The 16,367-nt window shown below is 47.2% G+C and overlaps 4 protein-coding genes and 1 long non-coding RNA gene across 11 annotated transcripts, besides 1 other annotated feature; 2 read left to right on the top strand and 3 right to left on the bottom strand.

Annotated features, from left to right (window-relative positions):
- Nucleotides 1-36: 36 nt before the first annotated feature.
- Nucleotides 37-6,400, bottom strand: Csp (Cysteine string protein). 6 transcript variants are annotated; one of them, NM_001300215.1, is made up of 7 exons: nt 5,995-6,400; nt 4,291-4,429; nt 4,056-4,208; nt 3,862-3,993; nt 2,806-2,868; nt 2,020-2,224; nt 484-1,413 (listed from the first exon to the last, which is right to left on the bottom strand). In NM_001300215.1, exons 1-7 carry the CDS (start codon nt 6,027-6,029, stop codon nt 1,391-1,393), a joined length of 750 nt encoding a protein of 249 aa, NP_001287144.1. In that variant the 5' UTR covers nt 6,030-6,400; the 3' UTR covers nt 484-1,390. The 6 variants fall into 6 exon arrangements, with proteins under 6 accessions (NP_001262207.1, NP_730714.2, NP_524213.1 ...); NM_168949.2 differs by having other exon boundaries at nt 5,995-6,214; NM_001275278.1 differs by having other exon boundaries at nt 37-2,224; nt 5,995-6,214.
- Nucleotides 3,562-3,850, bottom strand: sisRNA:3 (stable intronic sequence RNA 3). The gene has a single exon (NR_163210.1). It is a non-coding gene; the product is annotated as a stable intronic sequence RNA 3 (long non-coding RNA).
- A 70-nt stretch (nt 6,401-6,470) lies between the features above and the next one.
- Nucleotides 6,471-6,641: a mobile genetic element.
- Nucleotides 6,642-7,102: 461 nt separating this feature from the next.
- On the top strand, nt 7,103-7,976 carry CG11523 (uncharacterized protein). The gene has a single exon (NM_141129.3). It carries the CDS (start codon nt 7,228-7,230, stop codon nt 7,702-7,704), a length of 477 nt encoding a protein of 158 aa, NP_649386.1. The 5' UTR covers nt 7,103-7,227; the 3' UTR covers nt 7,705-7,976.
- Ddx1 (Dead-box-1) lies at nt 7,765-10,413 on the bottom strand. The gene is made up of 4 exons (NM_079488.4): nt 10,284-10,413; nt 10,178-10,229; nt 8,455-10,124; nt 7,765-8,382 (listed from the first exon to the last, which is right to left on the bottom strand). The coding sequence occupies exons 1-4, from the start codon at nt 10,297-10,299 to the stop codon at nt 7,937-7,939; spliced, it is 2,184 nt and encodes a 727-aa protein (NP_524212.2). The 5' UTR covers nt 10,300-10,413; the 3' UTR covers nt 7,765-7,936.
- A 447-nt stretch (nt 10,414-10,860) lies between these two features.
- Nucleotides 10,861-16,033, top strand: Rich (RIC1 homolog). 2 transcript variants are annotated; one of them, NM_001275276.1, is made up of 3 exons: nt 10,861-11,024; nt 11,086-13,158; nt 13,409-16,033. In NM_001275276.1, exons 2-3 carry the CDS (start codon nt 11,104-11,106, stop codon nt 15,641-15,643), a joined length of 4,290 nt encoding a protein of 1,429 aa, NP_001262205.1. In that variant the 5' UTR covers nt 10,861-11,024; nt 11,086-11,103; the 3' UTR covers nt 15,644-16,033. The 2 variants fall into 2 exon arrangements, with proteins under 2 accessions (NP_001262205.1, NP_649385.1); NM_141128.3 differs by having other exon boundaries at nt 10,861-11,028.
- Nucleotides 16,034-16,367: the final 334 nt, after the last annotated feature.

Genomic DNA, 16,367 nt, shown 5'->3' with positions numbered 1-16,367 from the left:
GCCGACTAGGCAATACCCTTTGTAAAACAAAGCGGTGAGTTTGTATAATAAATTTATTTCGGCTTCTTCGTGTTAGACCAGAATACAATTGAAATTTGGAAACAATTGTTAAGTTTAAATTTAGTTTACTTAGTATTTTTGCTTTGACTTGTACGAACAATAAATACACACGCAAGACCGTAAAATGTAATTATTAATAATTGAATTTTATATATGTATGCGTGTTTATACTATAGATGAGCCGGCGACTCTCGGATCCCGGCCCTAGACCCAGGCGCCCAAGGACTTTTATCCTGGCCCGGAGCTGATCGGCAATAATTGATGTCAATGATTTAGAATGGGATACTACAATATAAAAGTTAATTACTGCTGGACTAATCGCATTCATTTACATTTAAAAGCGGGTTAACAATCAAACAAAAATTAATTAGATTCAATTCAATTTTGAAACAATTTGGAATACATAAATATGTGCAATACTTTCGGGGGTTACAATTCAACTTTTGATTACTCGTATTTAATTGTTTTATATATAGAGGGGATTATTAATATCTGTTATATAATTTATATTTGCGTTAATTGGATCGCCCTTCAAAGTGTCCTCTTCTTCGTCCTCCTCTGTTTAACTGTGTGATGCTTAATTGTTTAACTCGTATTTACATTTGCATTAGAATCGGATCGGAGCAATCTGCTGGGCGCGTCGCTCGACAATTCATCCTTTTTACATAAGTAGTTCTGGCTTTAACAATTTAGTGCAAAATAACAGAAACAATCGGTGAAGAGGAGATCTCGAGAACAAATTAGCTAGACTAAGCGACGACACAAATGCCACAAACTAGATACACATATCATATACATATATATAATTACAGTGCCTCTCTTCGCGACTGAATCCCAACTCACGGGCTAAGCCGCAAGGGATCCGATCCCCAAGCAAATGTCTAGACAAACTTCCGATATACAATTTCATCAACACCGAATGGTGTTTTGGTGATTAGCATGACTGGATAGGTGGAGATGGTGGCTTCGCGGCTTGGCTATCGATTCGAGTTGTATAGTGGTACAGCTGCAAGGCTAGATGCATGGCTTGAACAATGGAATTGGTGAATCGATTGCCCGAAGTGGACCAAAATCAACCTGACTGACCGGAGGGCGGCCACGAAGTTCGATAGTTTAAAATTAGAGCTAAGTGCTACGGCTTAAAATAAATACATTGGTTTCTATGTTTACTCGCTTCAACATATCGCGCATTTTAAAAACAACACTAATAATTATGAAATAAATCTGGTTTTCTCTTCTGTTACGATTTAGGGGCTTGTGTTTTCTGTGTCTGTATCTGAATGTGTGGTGTACGCAAGCACCCGGGTCTTGACTCGCTCGCAGCACTTGACTAATATTTTTGATTAACCATATCTAGAGTGAAGAGAGGGGGAGAGAGAAGTAGACAGTGATAAGTGAAAAGAAATCAAAATGTACGCGTTGCATAAGAAACGATAAAACTAAAATCCGTCAAACTTAAGCTACATTCTTTGAATATGTCTTGGATGGAAATTAAAATTTTCATTTCATTTAATTTGCGAAAGCTTGGAAAACAATCTTGAAAGGAGGTCTTTAAAATGGGGGACTTGAGTACGGCTGGCGCAGACCTAAGGAACGAAAGGCTGAGTCAATCAATCTATTCATTGGTCATCCTGCAGCTCGGGCAGTGTGTGGTAATGTAATTCAGCATGCAGATCTAAGTAAATGGATCCCATATTCGCGTGGACATGTACAGAAAGTGACTAAAAAATACCTTGCCGGATACACGAGCTTACTGCTAAGGGGGTGTTGATCTGATCGCTGGACGGGGTATGTCGACTGGTGACTGAATGCCTTCGCCACCTATCCAGCGACCGAAGGAAACAATATTTGTTCGATATATGCACAATAACAAGTTCGATGGTCAAAGACGCTTTGTCGGATTGCCAAACTAGCGGAGGCTGGCTGTGTGGTTGACTTCTGGACCAATTGCTTATATACCTGGCGTGTAAGTGGTCTGCTCCGTTGTGTTTAGCGACGTATTCTCGTTAGCTGCTACAGGGGCGCCGGTGAAGGGGTTTACTCCCACGGCTCCACTGGGCGGCGGCATGGCGAAAACAGGCTGTCCTCCGGCCTGTTCCCGCGGCTGTGAGGTAACGGGGGCTCCGCCCGCACCCAAGTTAACGTCGTCTAGGTCAACGTCCTCCTGCGGGACACAAAAGAGTGGGATTAGGATTTCTGCCGGTATTTTAGTTTCTGCAGCAAGTTTTGAGAGCTTGGAGGGAAGGTCCCTTAACCAATGTTTAGTCAAAAACTTTCGGTGGGCTGCCTACAAGCCATGTATGTACACTATTCTACGGTTTAGTTACGACCACTACATTACTCTTGTGCTGATGGATAGAAGGACCCTTCAAGCCAAATACTACAAAATTAAAATCAGCCAGATGACAGCATTGAAAGAAAATCATAAAACATTTACCAAGTATTTACAGCAGTACTTTCAAAAAAACGACGTTTTTTTATTTTGTCATCTCTTCCTCTGTTCTCTCGATCAAGTTAGTTTTGCGACTGAATGTTAGCTTAGTAAGACGTGTTCCCTTGGAACATATAAATTTCGATTGGTTACCGTTTAAGTAGAGTTCGGATTTGGTTATTGGCTTTGTGTTATTTGGGTGGTGGGTGGGTGGGTGCCTTGAGCCAGGTGGAGGCGGTAGGCAGGCCGCAGGTGATCTTGCACCTTTTTCATGCGGTACTCGTGCTGGTATTATTTTCGATTTGCATACTTACAAGGCGTGGCGGCTGTCCCAGATGCGTTGGCATATCGTTGCCCTCCCGATTGCCATCGGGGCGCTGACGGCGAGGTCGAGAGCGAATGTGTGGTGGTTGTGGGTGGTAGTAGGTGGTGGATATGATGAGTCGATCGCAAAGATTTTTGAGAAAAAAAAAGAAGTTAACCAAAAATAGAAACGTAAGTCTATAGCTTCTGTTCCTTAGCTTGCAAACTAGCAAAGGAAGAAGACTTCTAATCTGGGTGGTTTCAAAATAAATTTGTATGCGCAATGGGACACTTAAAAAACAAGAAAAGCAATCGTGGAAAAAACAATAATCGTTGCACTGTCTGTCTCGAGAAATCCGAGCGTGTATGTGTTGACGTTATTTATTATTTTTTTTATGGAGAGAGAAACGTTGGAAGCATTTGATGATTTTCGTGAAGTACATATATACAAAACAAACACTAACAATAAATTATACAAAAATTGTTCGATGGATCGGAAAAGTTTTAGGGTTAGTCGTGTTTACCTCTGGTCTCAAAAATCAGTATTCTGATTACTTCAGTGTCTGGAGAATTGATAATCGGAAACCAAAACCAAACTTCATACTTACCCAAAATAAACTAATTACAAAGCAGTGCAATCAGAGTAGTGTTTGTACGGAGTAGTGTGAGTAAGGGAAAACCAATCGAGGGAGATGGTGTGCCAAGATAGCTGATAACCCAGGAAAATTATACTAAAAAATGGTTAGGCGTTTATTGTTCGGGCAGCTGTTAAGTAAGCGTTGATGTCAGATGTAGGGGCTCGTTTTTGACTAAACATTAGCTTCTCAGAAGGAAAAATGATACAGATCTCCCCACAAAAATCATCAAAGTTGGTTTGTTAGGTTCGTAATAGTACAGTGTGTGGGTGGATGGGAAGCATGCGTTAAAGTTAATGTTTTAGCTTTGCACCGGATTGGTTTTCTTGTTTTCTCTTTTCTTAACTAAATCAAAATGATTTCAGTTATTGGCGGGCTGTGTTGGGGCGGGTATTATATTTGGACTTGGCTAAGCCAAGTAACTTCACTCACATTCAGATGTGAATACTGATCGTGCGACTCGTTGACCGGCGGCTTGAACTTGCCGCAGCAGAAGTTGCAACAGCAGCAGCAGCAGCAGCAACAACAGCATCCAGTGATCACGGCACAGCAGATAACCACCGCCTGCAAGGAGAATCAGAGATTAATTAATGTGCCTAGGCATGCGAAATACCGCGATTCCTGACCTTTACAGCCGGTGAAGTGACCACGAAGTATGCGTTGACATTCTCCTCGCCAAACTGCTCGGCTATGTACAAGCCCAAAGAGCCGTAGTTGTCGTATATGTTGCGCTTCGTCTGGTCGCTCAATATCGAGTGGGCCCGGTTGACTTCCTTGAACTGCAAATATATTAATATATTTATATTATATATTATATTAATATATTAATACGCATGGACCCATTTCTCGGAAATATTTTACCTTATCAGCCGCATCCACATTGTCCGGGTTCTTATCGGGATGGTATTTGAGTGCGAGTTTCCGGTAAGTCTTTTTAATATCATCTCCGGTGGCTGTCTTCGGAAGTCCTAAGATCTCGTAAAGCGAGTCGCCAGATGTCCTAAATAAATGAAAATCAAGTGAACATGGTCTCTGTATTGCGTAGGATTACTATCCACGTCTCCGCATTTGGAATTAAAGGTTGATAACCACGCACAGGTAAGACCTCAGGAACCACTGCGTGGACCTGCCTAGCGCAGTTGCACTGTGCCTCCGACATTCCTTCAGCTGCGTATGTTACATTCTGACAGAGGGCGATAAGGCCCAGCCATCGCAAGTAGTATTGGACTATGACTCACCGCAGCAACAGTTAGCCGTGGCACGCGATGGGAGCTCATCCGGGCGAGCACTTGGCCCTCAGGGCTTGCCTGCACCCACGGACTAGGCGTTGGCATTGAGGGCGTCCAGTTCGAAAGCAACTGGCATTGTTGGCTCTGCAGCAGGGTCGCGTGCAACATAAATTGCAATCTGTATGGATTTTCTTGAGCAGGTGGGTGCTATTTATAAACTTGGTAAGTTAAGGGGGTTGGGGTGCAACGCTGTGTATGCCTAAACCCGCTCTGAGAATCTGCGAGCTGATAAGGCGGCGAGCGCTCGACAAAGTGGTTGAGGACCACGATGATGAGGGTGATTACAGGCTCAAGCGGATGCGTGCCCCAGGGACACTGGGCGGTGGGCGACTGCACAGGGCCAAGGACATTGGCAGGCATCATGACAATCTAAGCCAACTCGAATTCGCCTGGGCCAAACTGAAGCGGTTAGTGCTGGCATTACTCATATAGGGTACAATTATAGAGACGGCTAACGCGGCCGTAAAACTTTCTGTCCGATAACGGCCAGGCTGGTTAGTTAGTTGGTTGTCGTGTTATTGGATCTGTAGGTCTGTTGTTATCGCGCACTTATGCCGGAATCGGTATGTGTTGCACGAAGACCCAAACATTGAACAATTTAAATAGAACAATATTTATAAAATGAAGTATTCGACTCATTTTTTCTCTATTAAACAATTGAAATCGTGCGATTTGCGGGCAAAAGAGGTGTGGCCAACCGAGAAGAATGCAAGAGGAAGAGGAGAAAGGAAGAGGAAATTCTCATACTGTGTAGTTATAATGTGTAATTCTAATAATGGTCTGTATGTATTACATAGCACATATCTGAATGATATCGGCTCGAGTCTTGATCGATGATGTGCGTAGCCTTTTTTCTACCTTTTACATTTTCCTGCCTAATGCAACATAAGTTGAAACTATGCCACTAAGATTTTAACTAACGATTATTGAAATCAAATAAAAATCGAATTCCGTCAAATGGCCAAATTTGTCCTTGGCCTTGCCCAGGACGAATTCGCTTGTCCGAAATCAAACTCCAGCCGCAGCTGCCCTCCCCTTCCCACTACCGGAGCCCATTATTACCCCTGACCCGGTTCCTTGTTTATCCCGACGTGGAAAGGAAAGTGCCTGCTGGCTCGAGAAAACTTCTGCCGCGAAAAATCAATTTCGCGCCGACCGCGCTGCCTGCGCGCAGCTGCTACTCACACTCGCGCACGGGCTGAGTGTGTGTACTCTGCCGACGGCGCGTGTGTGTGCGCCGTGGAGGAAAAATGAAGGAGCACTACAAAATACTTACGACAGTTTTCTCTTGTCCATGCCAGGTGCGCTCATCCTGATGCCTGTGTCACTTTGACTGCGAACGGGTAACTTGCACTAGCGATCGCTGTCACACGCAGTGAAAGTCTGTGCCTGCCAAGAACCACAATCTGTGCGTGTACTCTTATAATTGCAGTTTTTGACGTCCGTACCGATGCCTCGATTCTTATTTTTTTCGCAACGAAATTAGAGATGGAACTGAACCGATGTTCTATCTTATCGGTTTACCTGCCGACATCAATGATTTCCAGCTCTGGACTAACACGCCATCTATCGCAACATTAATAGCTGCTGTTACGGGACTCACTGTAAGAAATCGCATCGAAAGTGTGCACCAGAGAACTGCAGCAAGCCACTGGCACTCCAAGTGCACCCGCTAAACACTGTTGTATCTAGGCAGCCGGGTGTTTTTTGACACTCTACTTGCGGGAATAAAAAATATCCGACAGTTTTTTATTACGAGCGCAATAACCTTTTCTGGTGAGCGACTCACAAGCAACGATCGGCCGCAGGTCATTTTCTGTATGCATAAAATTTGTATGGGCGGAAGCGAGATTGTCTAAGAAATGAAGGGTGAAAGGGAACACCCAAGGAAAAGGTCGTGCACGTGTTTTTTTTTTTTTGATGCAACCCATTTCGCAGAATATTTTTTTATTAATATTTTTTTATTTAAAAATTAAATTAAGTTTTTTAATTATACAATTACAAAGTTAAATAAGGGAAGCATATATTAAGAACTAATAATAAAATAAAAAAAATTGTCTATTTCGTTTTTTTTTAAATTATTTAATTAAATTAAAATTATTTACAGTTTTGTAAAAAGAATGTAAAAAAGAGGCTATATACAAATTTTGGACTTAATCCATAATCTATACTATGCACCCCTCCATTCCAATTTCAATTATTTAGGAGTAATTTATACTTTCGATACGACAGCAACCGTTTTATATCGGTACGTCTTACGAACTTCTATTAAACCAAAAACTAAGCTAAATTGCATGTAAAATCATTAATAACGATTATATTCAGTTTGGCCGGAACGCCCTGCTCCGCTTCATCGGTCAAAATGTACTAACGCGTGGCACACGCCACACAGCTGCTGTGACACATATGGAGTAGAGTGGAACGACATGTTGCGCCTGTAAAAGGGAATCAGATCGACTGGGATTCAATTAAAAGGCGAGCCGCAGAGCTCCGAAGCGATTCTGTTAGGATGGGCGAACCGAAAGCCACCGCAGACCCTGGGGAGGAGCAGGCCTTCAACTGCGAGGACGAAGCCAACGCCATAATTAACGATGTTAAGGCTCACGTCGCTGAGATTTGCATCTCATCCAAACTGGCAAGCGATGCCACGCAAATTTACCTGAACATCCGGACTATCGAGAGCGCCACTTGCTGCGTTCAGGTGAGCAGTCGTGGCTTCAAGATCGTCTCCTCCCAGTACGACACCATAGACGAGGACAGCCGGATCTCTGCACTGCTTCGCAACGGACAAGAGCAAGGCGACGACGAGGAGGAGGAGATATTTGAAACGCCGTACGCGCTGCTGGACAAGATCAGCCCCCGCTACGTCGAGTCGTTCGGCAACCAGCTGTGCCAGCAGCTTAGAGCGCTGCAACAGATGCGAACCGAGTTCAACGAGGAGGACGAGGAGGAGGAGGAGGAGGCGGAGGAGGAGGAGAAGAAGTGACGGTAACCGGACTCCAGCTTTCAAACGAGGCTGTTTACTCTTTAGACAGACGATTTTAATGTTAGTTTAATTAAATGTTTATTTTTAATAGCAGAGCTTGAGCTCCGACTTCCTACATATACAAAATTGTGTGTTTGTGCCGCAAAAGTATTTCCGCGTGAGTTGGTCTTGCACTTCTCAATTCACCACATCCTTTCCTTGCATAGCAAACAAATGTCGCTCCAGATCCGCGTTAGACCTTAAGACGTTTCAAGAATAAAGATTGTGATTGCAACTCTAGCTCCGTCAGTTTGCGTACAGTTGGCACCAGCTGCTCGACGTGGTCTTCGTAGCCGCTGCCAGTTCTTAAATTCTTTTGACCGTACACGACCTTGCCGTCGAAGTCATTAACTGGCACATCCATGGTCTTGTCCACCTGCTGGATGGTGATGTTCAAGTGGTCCTCAACTTCGGCCAGTAGGTTTGGTTCGTTGTACCAGATGCAGCATCCTCGGACTTCGGTTAAGTTTGTGTTGTTGCAGCTACGGCCGCGCGACTTGCACCACTCGCCGTGGTACCAAACCTTCTCCGGCACTGTTGCCACCAAACTAATGGCCAACCCCATGCGTTCCGCCCTGCCCACACGTCCGATGCGATGAACGTAATTGGTCTTGTCATCGGGCAGCGTCACATTTATCACTGAGGATAAGGAAGTAAATTATTTGGAAAATGGTTTAACGACGGTTATTGTTTCAAAATTTGAGAACTTACTAAACGGCAGCCCCGTAATGTCTAGACCACGAGCCGCCACGTCCGTGCAAATCAGAAACTTGACTTGTTGCCGCTTAAACATTTCCAGGTTTTCTTTACGCTCCTGCGGCTTTCGGTCACCATGAAGGCAGACGCACGAGTAATGTTTTCCGCCTCGCTGGCGGAGAAATCTTTCTAAGTTATCACAGTCTTGCTTGGTGCGGCAGAAGATAATGGCTCGGTCCATATTGTGTTTATCTATAGCGTGCACACAGTATTCGCCCTTGAGCAGCTTGACTGCCTGCGACAACGTCTCCTTCGAATGATTGCCTGGATGAACGTTGTCACGGTCGTGGACGCCGTCGGTGCCAATGGGTTGGCGCAGCGACTGCCAGGTGGTGTCCATCTGCGGGTCGACTAGACAGACGACGTGGTGAACCGTCTCAGGGACAGCATCCTCCCCCTTCAGATCCACCCAGGTGGGGAAGTGCATCAGGCGCTCAGCCATTTTCTTCACCTCAAATGCATGCAACGTGGCCGAGCAGACGACCATCTGCAGACGGCGACCATCCGATGTGATCTTCGGAATTTGTTTGTGTAGACGGTCAATCAGCTCGGTGTAACCCTGCTTCAGAAGTGCGTCAGCCTCATCCAGAACAAAAAAGCGGCAATGGGTGAGCAGGACCAGTCCACTGTTGATCATCTCCTCCAGCCGCCCGGGCGTGCCCACCACTATGTGAGTGCCCTGCATCAGCTGCGCCTTTTGCTCTTCCAACCTCACTCCACCGATAAGCAGCAGGGAGCGAACCTCTGGGTTGCTCAGGTGGTATTTAAACTTCTCGATCTGGTTGTAGGTTTGCTCGGCCAATTCTCTGCTGGGCTCCATGATAATGGCCTGAGGGGCGTTAGGCGCCGGTTTGGCGGACGGTGCTCCAGCTGCGGGACCGGTTATCGGATTGGCCTTGCTATGCTCGGGTCCAGCCTGGCAAGCGCCAACGAACCCGTTACCCGGGGCATACTTGAAGTCAGTCTTTCCAAAGTTAAACTGCATTTCGGCGTTCTTCAGCACCACCGCCGGGTAAAAGGTCTCCTTGGCAAGGTTGTCCGGCAGGCGGAAGGCTACGCCCAGGTTCTGGCCATTCTTGGTGAAGCTCACTTCCTGGTTTTTCAAATCGAGCAGGCAGCCGATGACATCTGCCTTGCCGAATGCCTCACCGTAGTCATCAAACTGGCGGTTGTTGGACTTCTTGCCGGTGCCGCCGAATCCAAAGCCCATGCGACAGGTGCCCAAATCGAGGTTTGCCTGCTGTGTAGACCAGCCCACACGACACAGTCCCTCGTCCGTTACCGTGGCCTCAAAGTAGAACTTGCCCTTTCCGCGAACGCCAGTGGTGGCCCGACACCCGTGCCACTCCTTGAACTCCCGCGACTGGCAACGCAGACCATCAGGAGTGACGGCAAGCGCGTTTCCTCGGTCGAAGAAGGACATGGTCCACGGAGTCACAGCTCCTCCAATTGCACCGCCCTTGCCAGCCTTCCCCTCCTCCAGATCACGCAAGGTCTCCCACACGATTTGCAGAATGGGGAGGCAGAAGGCACCCGTTTTTCCGGAACCAGTTTCGGCGGCCATCAGTACATCGCCGCCACCCAGGATCAGAGGAATGGCCTCAGCCTGGACATCGGTGGGCAGGCTGAAAATTCATAAATGTGAAGGCAATAGGCAGACAGAACTGTTTTTTCTTACGTCCAGTCCAATTCGTCTGTGGCCATTCCCAGCTCCGGAAGCACGCCAAACTCTGCGAGGCAAGTCAAATAAGCAATGCACACCTTAAATATTAATTTTCACTTACCTTCGAATGCAGTCATTTTGAGAATACTTCACAAATCTCCTTTTTGTTCTGCCTCTCGAAAGCCGGTTGATTTATTTAGTTCGAGATGCGTTGAATTAGTTCGAATTGACAGTGGTTGTTGGTGAACTAGATCGCGGACTCGAAATTCGGGAACTTTTTAGTGTTGTAAGCTTGCGCAGGTCAATGAATTGAAGTATTTAATAACTTTATTTTGAATGAAGGGTTTGAACATAAAAAATATCTTCGGGAATTCCTTTTTAACAACACTCATTAGTTGTTGGTAACTTTACTTGACTATACTGGAATAGGATAAATGCCAATGTTACTTGACTTTATGAGATAAAACTATGAAGGGTAGAACATTTAGTTCGTGATCTAATCATAATGTATTTATTTAATTATTGTTTAAAAGATGAATTTAAAACGATAAGAAGGCTCGTATAGCCGAAAATAGAAGTAACCCAAAATGCATTCACTTGTCGATTTTTTAAGAAACAGCTGATGGGTGCAGAAAAGCTAGCCTGACATCACTGTTGCCTTCTTAAAATCAGTGGTGCGAAACGGCGATTGGCAAACAGCTGTGATTTTGGAACGCTGGCCAACACTCATATTTGTATACGCGTAAAATCGCTCAGATTTTTTGTTGTGCTGTGGAATGTTGTCTAAAAGTGCTAATTGATCGGGGCAGATCATGTAAAACTGGGCGTAACCCACATAAGCTAAATGCACCCGCACCAGACCGCAGGTTGAATTCGTTTTTCCGCACTCCCGCTCTTGCTAATGAACTTTTCCGTTTGCGCAGTAACTTTTCACACGGAGGATGTACTATCCAGTGGGCTGGCCCAAGCGGGTGGGCCTGGCGCTGCCCGGCGAGAGCGCCAGCATCCGGCACATCTGCTGCGACGCGGTGAAAATACTTGTGGCCGCCGTGGGCGACGACTTTCTGGGCATCTGGTACGCGAATCCACTCATTCCCATTGCTTATTTCCGGCGGACGGAGGACTCCCTTCGCCAGTACGGGGCCAACCAGCTGATCGTGTGGAAGCCGGACTCTCGGCAGCTTGCCCTGCTTACCGCGTCCGGCTCCCTGTTGTTGTACCAACTGGACTTCGAAGCCAACGGCATGGGAATCCTGCAGCAGATAGATCCGCCCGCCGCGAGCCTCAAACGCGACTCCGCCGAGCTGTTTATCAAGGAAAACATACCCCGGCTGAGCCTTCGCGAACTGTGTAGCGTCACCTTGGGCTCCGTCATCACCACTGTGTGCTGCATTAGCCTCAGCGAATTACTCTTGGCCACCCAGTCCTGCGAACTGCTGCGTCTGCAGTGGACCGAACTGGAGCACGCAGAGAACGACCTAGAGTTGCCAGCCCTATCTTCAATTAAGCTGCGCGACATTCCCTTCTACGTCCAGCAGCAGCCTCAGCAGTCCGCGCGCAATGTGCCGCCCTTGAACAGGGACTCGTACGTAGCTTCTCTGGAATACTCGCCGTTCATCGGTGGCTGTGCAGCCGTCTTCAGTGACCGACGAGCCGCCTTCCTGATTGCCAACCATCTAAGATTTGAGACCGATCACATGCACGGCTTCTGGGTGCCGGATGTTGAGGATGCGAGTGTCTGCAGTGTCAATCACAAATTTCGACTGTTGGCATATGGTCAAGAGAGCTCGGCGGTGAAGGTGTACGCAATTGATGATGCCACCGGGGGACTAGAGTTTTCTCATCGACTTATCCTCACGGAAAACATACTCCCAGACAGCCTGGGTTCAGTAAACGAGCTAAAGTGGAGCCCTGACGGCTGCGTCCTTGCTGTGAGTTGGACAAATGGAGGCTTGTCCCTATGGAGCACATTCGGAGCATTGTTAATGTCTACTCTGAGCTGGGATTTCGGCCTTAACGTAGATTTGGTTTGTCAAAATCCACTCAAGATCCGTCGGCTCGAATGGTCAACCGAGGGTTATCAGCTTTTTATGCTAAAACTGCATCCGGAAAAAGACAAAAGTAATGTGCTTCAGCTGCAGTTTGTGAAGAGCGCTCTGAGTATGAATCCCTGCATGACGACTAGTCCGCACATCCTGCTGCAGGGTGACGACTGCCTGTACCTTAACCAGGGCAATAATCTGGAGCTAACGTATGCCGGAAGCCATGGAACGTTTCCATCAAGCGGCCTGGGCTCTGACGAAGACATTTCCGGTGATGGCGACTGTCTGGAGTTAAAACAAAGCCCGCACACAGGCAGCATTCTTACGGAGAGTAAGTATTGGACAGTGTTGCAGCTGCCGCTCAACTACGCGGCCACAAACTGGCCAATCCGATATGCTGCTATCGATCCCGATGGACTCCACTTGGCGGTGGCTGGTCGCACTGGACTGGCGCACTACTCCCTAGTGACCCGGCGCTGGAAGCTTTTTGGCAATGAGTCGCAGGAGAAGGACTTCGTTGTCTCTGGCGGCCTACTGTGGTGGCATGGCTTTGTAGTCATGGGCTGCTATTCGCTTCTAGACCGCACGGATGAGTTGCGTTGCTATCCGGCAGATTGCAAACTCGACAACCAATACGGGCACAAGCTGCAGGTCCGAGCACCAGTTATTAGCCTGAACTCATTCCGACACCAGTTGATTGTACTCACTGCCGATGGAATAGTGAGCCTGTTCAATATGTCGAAAAACTCAGCGTACGCCCTGGATATTGAATGCGCCTATGAATTGGACGTGAAGAGCATTTGCATCCATCCTGCCTGCATTGTTAGTCTGACTGTGACTAACCTCAAGAATGAGCTAAAGCCCCAGGGACAGCTGGGTGGAGATCAGGCAGAGACTATCATCGTGAATGTATGCGGCCGCATATTGATGATACAGCGCGATGCCGGCGAACAGGTATGTTTGAAAAATATTAATTGTCGAAATGCTTAAAGTTGGAGAGATGCAAATCATTTATACATTTCATATGTGAATTTACCGTTATCTCAAAGTAAAGCGAACGTCAGCATGTCTTCTATTTGGAAATGTCTTTGGTTATCGAGCCAACCATAACAAGGAATTTGAGTATGCATCTTTTCAACTTCGCGGACAATTATTACGATATATCATATAGCAACTAAAGTCAAAATCTATGTTTACCAAATAGGTCCCAAACACCTTGCTGGCCACCTGCCTGGCTAGCTGCGTTGAGGTCTTCTGGCTGTCACACTCCCTGGAACGCTGTGCGATGCGTGACTGCCTTTGGCTTTACTCCGGTGCCCACGGAATGCGCGTATGGCTTCCAATACTGCCGCCGGGAAGGGAGCGTCGCGAAGGCGAGCAGGGCGGCGCCCAACGTCTGCACAGTTTTATGTCAAAGCGAATCATGCTGAGCTTTCCGCTGAAACTTTATCCGCTCGTCGTGCTCTTTGACAATGTGATCGTTCTGGGGGTGGAGAACGAAAGCACGCTTTACGCCAATGAGCAGGTCTCCCACTTCTCTCTGCCGTTCGCCGTTATGGAACGCAAGTCGCAGATCTATCTGCACAAGGTACTTCGCCAACTGATCAAGCGGAATTTGGGCTACTCTGCCTGGGAAATGGCACAGTCGTGTTGCTCGCTACCATATTTTCCGCACGCTCTGGAACTGCTTCTACACGAGGTTCTCGAGGAAGAGGCTACTAGCAAACAGCCCATCCCGGATGCACAGCTGCCCAGTATTCTGGACTTTATAAGAGAGTTTCCCGTCTACTTGGAAACAATTGTTCAATGTGCCCGCAAAACAGAGATCGCCCTGTGGCCGTACCTATTTTCGATGGCTGGTAAACCGAAGGATTTATTCCAGATGTGTCTGCAGTCGGAGCAGCTGGACACGGCTGCGAGCTACTTGATAATCCTGCAGAATCTAGAACCCTCTGTTGTTAGCAAGCAATATGCCACCATGCTGCTGGACATTGCTCTACAGCAGCGAAAGTGGGAGCTGGCTAAGGACTTGATCCGGTTTTTAAAGGCTATAGATCCAAATGAGATCGACTCACCGCGGTCGTCGATGGTGGTGAATGTGAAAATTGCTCCTCCTCCCCAGGTGAATACACAGCAGCAAGTGAACCAGAATGCGGATGCCTTTAACATGGTTCTGGGTCCCATTGCCAGAGAGAGAAGCTTCTCCACCACGGTGACTAGCAATCTGCCCAAAGATAAGCAGGCATCTGGGACTCCTGGGGTTGCACCTGTGACCGAAAGCAGCAGTGCAGGAGCACCCTCGGTGGTGCGCCGGCGGTCGACTAAGCAGCGAGAGACGTTCTGCATCGATCTGATACTGCAGCGCCATGCTCGACAACTACTTCAGAACCACAAACTAATGGATTTAGGCTACATGTGTGCTTATCTGGACTTTCACCTTGTCAGCTGGCTTTCGCAGGAATCAGAGCGGGCAGCCAAGTTGGATGATTTCGCCGGCGCTCTGCAGGCGCTACACGAAGAACTAGATCTCCCCATTCCATTTCCGACTGCGGCAAAGGACGACTTTGCTCAGATACGCGGCAGTCTTCGACAGACAGGAGGCGGTGGATCTTCGCAAACGTCAGAGTCTGGCTATTTTAGCTTGGCCACGCCCAATGGAGCCGCAACACAGTCGCCACAGCTGCAGCCAAGCATTAGGGAAGAGGAGGAAGAACTGCAGCAGCCTAGCTCCCTACCAATACTTAAGACGCGGTCTGGATCGCAACTGTCGTTCGATAACTTTCGCTACCGCCGGCTGTACTCGCTACCGACATCAGAGGACGACCTAGCCGTGGATATTCTGCCTCAGAAGCTGTCCATTAAGCTGCGTTACTTGTTACAGCTGTTTATCGAGGCGAACTGCACGGACTACGCGCTGGTTCTTTCCATTTTGCTCCAGGACGCGGCTTCCATCTCGCGGATTGTAAACGGAATAATCCGAAGCGAATCGGTTCACACCTGTCGACGTACGGAATCTGCACTCAAACAGTTAAGTCAGAGCACCTTTGAACACAGCGGATCTTTGTACCGGGGGTTCGTCCTCACCTTGCAACCGCATGTTTACCTGCTAGAACAGTACATACAGTCTCTGGGGGATGCTCCCTGTTCGCAGCTCCAAGATGCCGGCCCGGGTACCGAGCAGGGCGTGGACGTCAGCACGGGACTCCAGGGACTGCAGAACGAAGTGGGCGAATTTGTTCCAAATTCCCAGCAGGCTAACGGAAACCAATGGACTGTGGCGGACCTTAACCCGAATCACCAGCGGCTCACGCGGCACGCCAGTCTAGAGTCTAACGGGAACGCAGTGGTGGCCAGCGGTTCCTCTGCCCATTCAACGCCCACCCAGCGCCAACTGTCACGGCAGAACAGCCGCGAGCGGGAGGGCTGTCGCCTCATGTAAGCCGTTAGCCGTAATCCGTAATGCGAGAGGCGTAATCCGTACTCCACATACTCAGCGCAAAGACGCAGATACGTACTTTTTTTGTAGGTCCGTGGGGTGAAGCGTTTTGTTGCTGTAGCTCGTTGTTAAAATTTTTTGTTAATTGTAAGCCGGCGTACACACTCACACAGGGTTAGAGAAACAACCGGATGGAAACTCACACGCAGACAACGAAGCGTCGCCGGCTAAACAAAACAAACCGTAAAACCGTATGAAGCATACGCAACGTAATCCATAATTTAGTAGATGAAATTTGCTGCAATATTTGTTAATTAAAATTATACAAACAATATACTTAAATATACAAATCAAATACAATTATATTTTTACTAATAAATGAAACCATTTAACAATTACCACCCTTGTATTCTTAAGCAGCTCGTTCAGGTGTCAATTCGAACTGATTAATTTTACTGCGATGAACCTGAAAACCACTACGAATAAAATAAAAAATAGAAGGAAATTGTTTTTATTCGAAAGAGAACAAGAAGTGAAAATCAATTGCCAAATTCTTTCGTACGGCTTTGTGATAGGCCAACATTAATTCATTCAATATCTACATTGGCATCTGTCAGCTGGTGCAGGAAACCGGAAATAGTTCGTATTTTCAAGTTTCCTTGATTTTCTAGGGATCAAAGGCCATGCCATTCACCCTCTGCGACTATTGTGACCTGGCGGCAGGTTG

This window comes from Drosophila melanogaster, chromosome 3L, assembly GCF_000001215.4.
Source record: "Drosophila melanogaster chromosome 3L".
Classification (NCBI taxonomy): Eukaryota; Metazoa; Arthropoda; class Insecta; order Diptera; family Drosophilidae; genus Drosophila; species Drosophila melanogaster.
Note: the sequence above shows the minus strand (reverse complement) of the source record. Positions and strands in the feature narration are given on the sequence as shown.

Bases quoted from the DNA above. Each gene is read 5' to 3' on its own strand.
- Rich (NM_001275276.1), top strand. From the start codon at position 11,104: ATGTACTATCCAGTGGGCTGGCCCAAGCGGGTGGGCCTGGCGCTGCCC. The intron at 13,159-13,408 runs GTATGTTTGAAA...TTTACCAAATAG, and splicing joins AGCGCGATGCCGGCGAACAG to GTCCCAAACACCTTGCTGGC.
- CG11523 (NM_141129.3), top strand. From the start codon at position 7,228: ATGGGCGAACCGAAAGCCACCGCAGACCCTGGGGAGGAGCAGGCCTTC.
- Csp (NM_001300215.1), bottom strand. From the start codon at position 6,029: ATGAGCGCACCTGGCATGGACAAGAGAAAACTGTC. The intron at 4,430-5,994 runs GTAAGTATTTTG...TCATTTATTTAG, and splicing joins ATGGACAAGAGAAAACTGTC to GACATCTGGCGACTCGCTTT. The intron at 4,209-4,290 runs GTAAAATATTTC...ATATATTTGCAG, and splicing joins ATGTGGATGCGGCTGATAAG to TTCAAGGAAGTCAACCGGGC.
- Ddx1 (NM_079488.4), bottom strand. The intron at 10,125-10,177 runs GTAAGAAAAAAC...ATGAATTTTCAG, and splicing joins ACAGACGAATTGGACTGGAC to CCTGCCCACCGATGTCCAGG. The intron at 8,383-8,454 runs GTAAGTTCTCAA...CCTTATCCTCAG, and splicing joins CATTACGGGGCTGCCGTTTA to TGATAAATGTGACGCTGCCC.